Source organism: Heliconius melpomene, chromosome 7 (assembly GCF_056956725.1).
Source record: "Heliconius melpomene rosina isolate 202511_hmr_F chromosome 7, ASM5695672v1, whole genome shotgun sequence".
Classification (NCBI taxonomy): Eukaryota; Metazoa; Arthropoda; class Insecta; order Lepidoptera; family Nymphalidae; genus Heliconius; species Heliconius melpomene.
This window is the reverse complement of record NC_140395.1, coordinates 9374638-9382471: the sequence shown is the minus strand read 5'-3', so window position 1 is coordinate 9382471 and position 7834 is coordinate 9374638. Positions and strand designations below refer to the sequence as shown.

The 7834-nt window shown below is 31.4% G+C and overlaps 1 protein-coding gene across 2 annotated transcripts; it reads right to left on the bottom strand.

Moving 5' to 3' along the window:
* Window positions 1-542: 542 nt before the first annotated feature.
* On the bottom strand, window positions 543-7314 carry Ent3 (equilibrative nucleoside transporter 3). 2 transcript variants are annotated; one of them, XM_085188004.1, is made up of 11 exons: window positions 7177-7292; window positions 6740-6890; window positions 5419-5573; window positions 5046-5249; window positions 4584-4822; window positions 4321-4393; window positions 3977-4180; window positions 3334-3521; window positions 2954-3082; window positions 2356-2467; window positions 543-1946 (listed from the first exon to the last, which is right to left on the bottom strand). In XM_085188004.1, exons 2-11 carry the CDS (start codon window positions 6832-6834, stop codon window positions 1759-1761), a joined length of 1587 nt encoding a protein of 528 aa, XP_085044130.1. In that variant the 5' UTR covers window positions 6835-6890; window positions 7177-7292; the 3' UTR covers window positions 543-1758. The 2 variants fall into 2 exon arrangements, with proteins under 2 accessions (XP_085044130.1, XP_085044129.1); XM_085188003.1 differs by having other exon boundaries at window positions 6740-7314.
* Between the last annotated feature and the right edge of the window lie 520 nt (window positions 7315-7834).

The following is a 7834-nucleotide window of genomic DNA, read 5'->3' as shown; positions in this document are numbered from 1 at the left end:
AACGAGTCCGTACTCCGTGTACTCGACGTAAAACAACGGTTGTCCTCCATTGTTAAAGCACGCATTCTCACTTTCTTCGGACATATTTCTCGACAAGAAGATATTTCCATGCAACGCCATGTGATTCAGGGAAAAGTTGAGGGTAGCTGGCCACGCGGTAGATCCGCCACGCGATGGACAGACCAAGTGAAGGCTGCCTTCAATGACCCTCTCTACGAGTGCACCAGGCAGACAGTCAACCGCGTAGAATCGGTCGGACTGTGTGGCGCACCACCAACCTTTAAAAAGGACGACCACGACCGGCGCTGCTAAGAGTGAAACGACAAGGAAGAAGAAAAAATATGTTGAACAGATTTTTTTTTAAGATTATTTTATTTCTTTAAACGACGAGATGCAGAAAAACAGGTTAGGTATTTAATATGTTAGCTTAATAGGTACTTAATAAGGATTACCAGAGCGAGGAAATGGAAAGATTAAATGTTTAATTTCCTCGAGGGATTAAGAATTATAGGATAAAGCTACTGGAGCGGAGGTATAAAAAGATTGTTTATAATATCATTGTTTAATTTTTTGCTTGAATATAAACTACTATCTATAATATAACATTAAGGTAGAAATGATCACACTAGTATGACTTTAAGCTTTGGTTACAACATATCTATTATAAGAACTATTGAACAAGTAGGTGTATGTTTCTAAATATTAAAGGTATTTAAATAAAAGGCTTTATAATAAAATATCATTCTTACAATACATTTGAGTATAAATTATAATATGTAAATTAACAAAATTGGGTATTTTTAAGAAAATTATAAAAATAGGAACTTTTAAATTAAAAAGATATGTTTAGTTACGTATATATTTACATCAATATTTACATTATATACAATTAAAATTTTATAATCCATTAAAATTCATTTATTTGCTCTTTAATTAAAAAGTTATTCTATTTTTTCCCTAACTAGTACCTATAAGAAGGTAGGTCTTAGAAGTAAAAAAATAACAGAAAATCTTTTAAATACTAAAAAATAGTGGGCTCTACCTACTACTTTTAACACTTAAATAGATTCATAAAGTATTCGAAACTTGTTTACATTATTTTTTTGTTTTTTTAATAAAGTTGTATTTATATACATAGTTATTTACTATTATTAAGCACATAAGTGTATTTTAAAATATTTAAATTATTTTTATTATATTATAATTATTTTTATATTATTAATATAATGTACTTTAACCAAAAACAGATTTTCTAATAGATATTCTAGTTTAAACTTCAGTGTCAGTCATATTTGCCTCTACTTTTAACGATATTTACAACGTCTTGCATAAGTTACATATAAATAATAATAATATAAATACACAACAATAGATTATAAAAAATATTATATATTTATTGTTACTAAAACAATTAATTAAAACATAAGAAATGTATAAATTTAATATCGTAAAAAGAAATTGATGAATGTAACTGCAAAAATAGGATGTCAAGAATTGGGAAATTTTATTAAAAAAATATATATATTTGTGCGCTGCTATATTTTTTTTTGTGAGTAATTATTACGATTAAATAAAAAGAGTAAATAAAGATTTCTTTATTTATATTAAAAGTAAGTATACTGAAGATCTGTCTGTCTTTAAAAATAAACATTAGTTATCTTTTATTAATAAGAGTAAAATGCCATTAATATTTTAGATATAATTTTAGAAGTATTACTAATAAATTAATTGTATGATGTTAGTGAAAGCGATATTTTTTTAATGTACAGCTGTAGAAATGAAGGTAGCATTGCCTGCGTTTGGTGGTATTGGGGGTATCGTTGGTAGCACTGGCGTGGGGTAGATCCGGCAAGTTTCAGCAGGGGGGCCGAGCATGCCTAGCAAGAGATAGGATACAAGAGACCCTGAGAGCAAGCCTCCGTTATAGGACAACGTCATCATATTTCCTGAAATTTAGAATACCCAATTAATGTTTTCTAGAACATAATTAATTATGTGCAATATTTCGATGGTTTGATATAGAATAAATATTTAGTTTCTACAAATAAAAAATCTTAAATTTATTTAAGTAACACCAAATTACATATACTTCGAGGCAAGCCACAATTCTACAAGCAATAAATTCTTTGACGGTTAAGATTTATGTCAGACACATTTTCTTTGTAAAGAGAACCTGCTAAGGCACTCCGTCTCCTTTTCTATTAGATTTTTTTAGTATGTATTAAATATTTTTTTATTGATATTAAGGATTTACCATGAGAATGTTTATTATTTTATTAAATATAGGATTTCAGAGACAAATAGGTTTTTTTTAAAGATATTTTTAGTAACATAGGATTAACTTTTATAAATTACCAGCTATTTCACGATGTTCCCTTCCTACTCGGGATGGGGCCATAATCATCGGTACAGAACCAAATAGTCCATTTGTAAAGCCCAGAACCACGGAAAACATTATCGGATACACCTGCAATTTAAATTATTTTTTTGTTGTATTGATTAATATAAATGAATCACTATGGCATATTTTCTTTTTTCATTAAGAAAAAATAGAAAACTATCTTTATACCTATGTCCCTGGCAGTTGTAACAAATGATCTAATCTATCTATATATATAAAATCGAAAGGTCACTCACTCATCACGAAATCTCAGAAACTACATATGCTAGGAATCTGAAATTTTGCATAGAAGTTATTTATAGGACGTAGGTGCTCGCTAAGACGGGAATTTGCAATATTCGACTTCTAAGGGGATGTTTTTGGGGTTGATATTTGTATGAAACTTCGTTACTACAAATGCTAGGAGTCTCAAATTTTACATGGACGTCACTTATGGGACGTAGGTACTCAGGACAGACATTAATAATAACGTAGTTCACGCAGGCGAAGCCGCGGGCGGGCCGCTAGTAGGTAATAAAAAAATAATGTTATAAGACACCAGTATAAACTTACATCGCCAACTATATGTGGTGAATATCTCGGTGCCGCGCACAAAAGCAGCAGCGGGACTAGGAGCAAGCGGAGTCCACTGGCCATCAATAGTTGACTGCGACTCCATTCATACGGCCATGCTGCAGCTATCTATTCAATGGAAAAAAGAGGTAAAGCGTGAGTTGGACTCGCTTGTTCACTCGAGCGTCCAGTACTAATTTAATAATGGGGTTTGACCCATTGCTCAGATCGAATCGAAAATCAATGCAATGTAACGCCGCTTAACGCCGCTCTTTGTCTAGTTACCGGAATAAGGAAATTAAAACATTAGTGGGAATCGGATCTAGGACTACAAATATATCAAATATACGAGTAAGGTCACGACCAAAATAATAACTTACTTTTCCGATGAAATCGAAGAGGTTAAAAGCTGACATCAGTATGATAGGCATCCATGATCCTAATCTACATGATGGCACTTCTGAGGCAATACCAGGATACAAGCTGAGAGTGGTAAAATATACCAATCCTATAGACACCATGTAGGGGTAAATTGCGCGAGCCACTGCCCAACGTGCCAAAACACCACCTGTACAGGAAAAAAGAACAGCTAAGTTATTAGCTATAGGAGTTCTATATTAATTGGGATTAAATTCAAATAGTTATAGAAATTTAATCGCCATACGTAACTATTTGCTTTAGTTGCTCTAAGGCACCCTTCACAAGCTGATTCAATAATAACTTAGAGGCTAAGTCTCAGACGCTCACATAGACATTAAGAATTAAATATGTAATGTATATAGGTTTAATAATTTTAGATGTATTTAAAAAAATATTGGTAAAAATATTAAATTGAAAATAATACATTTCATGATTTTACCTCCTGTTACTTTATAAACTTTAAAGTTTCTTGATACATAATTGTCTCATTATATTAAAAGGCGTAAAATAAAAATGAACTTACTAAGAAATTCAATTAATTATAGCAATTACGTGATATACGTTACATAAATTTAATATTTTTAATAAATTAAAATATATTACGTTTGAAATTCCTCCACGATGTTGGTCTTTCGGGTGATTCAAAAACGACATCCTCCACTTTATAAGAAGGTCTTGGGGTCCTTAGCGTGGTTAACGGGGAAGTAGATTGTTCTGACGCACTCGGCGGTGACACGAGTGGCACAGGTGCTGGCGCAGTGGGGGAGTACACGGGATTTGCGAAACTGAACGTGTTTTCTGCTTCTCCTTAAAACAATGAAAAATTAAAAAAATAAAGCCTTCCATATATATATATGTGAATTTCCAAAGTTGAACAAAAGAAAAAAAAACAATTCTTGAGATTAATAATAAATAGGATAATGAAAAGAATTTATATTAATTCTCACCAGCTCCCGTAGACGGCGCTGGGCTTTGAAGCTTTAACACACCGTAACTAGGTTCACCGGCCTCACTTTCCATCTAAAAAAAAATATTTAAATTCAATTGCAAAATTTAGATACAATATATTATTATTATATCTGTATATAATGTTTAGTTGAGAAAATAAAAAACCTACAGTTAAGTTTTTATTAGCAATTACACATAAACAAAATATCTATCAATCATTGAATAAGTAAAATTAATAAATTATTAGCCTAATTATACTTACCAAAGTAGCATCTTCAGTGGGATTCAGGTGGAGCTGAATGCGTCTCCGGTGACGTGACTCGTTGGTCAGTCGTAAGTAGTATTGCACGAGGGGATGTTTCATCATGACATGGTGCAACATGGAGTGCCCCAACAATATAAGTATTGAGAACACAAAGAACATAAATGTACTGCGTTTGGGCTGACTGAAGCCATATTTTGTTACTATTCGATCTATGGAAACCCAGAACCCAGCAGCGCCTGTTAAAATTTAAAGAGCAAAGGTTCATTTTAGATCTTTTTATATACTCCCGTACAATATGAAAAATATATGAAGTGAAAATACATAAATGTACTTAAATACAATTATTTAATATATTAACAACTTACAGGTATAGTATATTTTAGTAAATAATAAAAATGTTTTGAATATTTAAACTTCTGAGTTTATTTCTGAAGAATATGGTGAGTTTTTGTAACTTACTTTCACCAGCCATCACAGCTTGAGTGTATCGAGGTGGAAGGCATCCAGTAAAGCCGTAATACGAAGCCTGTTGCACAGTACACCCGAAAGCTACCACTCCTATAGCAACTAAGTTAATCGTATATGACACACTTAAGGAGAATCCATCCCAGCCTATATTACATACCGCTACAAAGAGCATTGTTGCAAGAGAAAGTAATATTCCTGGAATAAATAACATAAATTGGACGTGTTAGAAATTTCTTAATTGAATTGAATGATTGAAAGTTGAAATTGAATTTCAAATTATTACTATATATTGTACAATTTATATCACAATAATTAAAAATATTATTCAAATAATAAACGATAAGTATTTAAAAAAAATACAAACCGAAAGTGATTCTAGTATTATAAGTGAAGAGATCAAGCAGTAGGTTGTTGGTGATGACGGCGATGCAGGCCGACACGATGTACACAGTCGACATGTCAAACATGATGGTAGATTTTGGATAGTGATGTTGGAAATAGTCCACGGCCATTATAAAACTGCAAATTAAAAACGTTTCCATTATATTTGATGCCAGTCGTGGTGTGGGGGCATAAATAGTTTCTAATTACTATACCTAAGACAGAAAAAATATTTATGTTTAATTTTTAAAATTTTCCTGTAAAAGTCTAAGTGCGTCACGGTAGTTGAAATATTTTTATTTCTCATAATACAATAGACTCTCGGAAAAGGTGGAAATATTTTCTGCAGACAGTCATCATATTCCATGTGAATATGATAATAAACAGCATTAATAGGTCACGGGTACAATTTAATAATAAGATTAATAGTCCATTAAATACTATTATTATTACTTTTAATATGTTGTTTATTGATTACCTAACTGGTTAACATTATGTTTTAAAAATAAAAAATAAATTAAATCAATTTCACGCTGTATCTCGCACATAGCAGGGTAGGCAGAGGGAACCTAGTCTGTCCTAGTGTACTTCAATAAAATAAAACATAAATTGAAATTAAGAAACATCAACTTTGTATTGTAAACCAATAACTAACAAGTTATCAAATGACGTCAAAACCAATAATAGAACGACATTTATTAGATACACTCTTAAATATTGTTCTGGTCATGTCTGTTTATTAAGCACTTAATTTGTCATTGGATTTGATACAAACAGCTATAGAAATAATATATATATATACAGGGTGGAAGCGTTAGCGCTCCTTTTATGAGAACAGCATATAGGGTAAAATATTTCAAACCCATACCTAAAGAAATTCATCTGAATACCTCAACAGTTTAAATGTAGGATTTATTTCATTTCACGATGTTTACCCATTCTGTATTTCGTGTGACGCAGTTACTAATAACGTAAACACTTACTACTTCAAAAATACTACTAAAGATTAAGCAATTTTGAACTTTATCGCCAATACATGCGACTCGATTTCCGAATGAGGCGTGTGCGGCGTTATCCCTTTTATGTGTGCGTGCGTCGTCCTTAACAAATGGCGTTTTATTTTACAACGATAATTTTATTTCCTATTTACTTTGTTTGAAAAAAGCTGTCATTTTTGGGAACAAAAAGAAATAAATTGTATTAGGTTTTTATAGAGTAGTTAAAACTGTGGTTTCATTTAAAGTGGTGCTGACAAAAACACTCTGTGTACTTATATCTATTACCTTACAAACAAACATCCTTACCTATTGAATGGTAGTAGAAAGGCGGCTCCAGCGACGAAAAGCGTCAAATAGACGGAGTTGTATCTATCCGGAGGTGGAGCACCGGGTTCTGGCATGGTTAGGGCTTCGCCTCTCGCCGCTCGTATAGCTTCAATGCGGGCGTACCCGCGTCCTAGAGTTTCATTCATACTTTTCAATGATTCACTTTATATTTTTTCTATCCATATTTGTAATTAAACTTCACTATATTTCACTTAATAAGCAATTTATGTCAAGTATTATCACAATTTTTATTTTATTAATCGCATGTTAGTTTAATAATATTAAGATAAATAATTCATATAAATTTTATATTAATCATTATTAGATATATAGACATGTATAATTTAACACAATAGATATTTAGCTATGCAGCAGTTCTTTAAAATCACCAAGTTATTAAAGTAGATTTTCAGTACCTAAAATAAATATATCTATTTAGATTTAACGTTAAATATAGTGGCAAAAGTTGAAATTATTATTAGAGCTATGCATTTATATTTGTTCAAGAGTATCTAAACAGTCCTCAACCGGCTTCACTTGACAGTAAAGGTGTACGTTACCTAAGAATTTCTGACGCATGCGTGTGGCTGATCGATTTTTAGTGAAGGGCGAGTTTTACTGATTATCTTCACTATCAGGGCTAAAGTTACTTCAGTTGTACCTACTGCGAGGCAGTTCTGAGTGTTATTTATCTATATAAATAAAATAAATACTCGATTTTTTTAAAAATTATAGCTTCAATATTATTTTATAATTTTGGAATAATAATTCAATTAAATGATATACGATTAATTTCCCTTGCGTATTCGCGGATTTTCACTTTTTATTTTTACCTCATATAAATAAAAAAGATCTAAGTAGTAAGTATACCTACGGGTAATTGTGATATATTTTTTAAAGTAAAACTTTTAGTAGCTTATATTTTTGCTGATAACATAATATCTTTCTATAAATAAAAAAAGCAAACACGCTACATCGGAAATTTAAATGGCTGACAGGTACAATTTTTTTAGTTAAATTAGTAAGGAAATTGTGATGGATTCCGGTAGTCAAAAAGTATCAAATCCTGCTTCT

Coding starts and splice junctions, on each gene's coding strand:
- Ent3 (XM_085188003.1), bottom strand. CDS start 6,906: ATGAATGAAACTCTAGGACGCGGGTACGCCCGCATTGAAGCTATACGA. Junction 5,250..5,418: donor TAATACTAGAATCACTTTCG/GTTTGTATTTTT, acceptor TATTTATTCCAG/GAATATTACTTTCTCTTGCA. Junction 4,394..4,583: donor CCACTGAAGATGCTACTTTG/GTAAGTATAATT, acceptor ATTTTTTTTTAG/ATGGAAAGTGAGGCCGGTGA.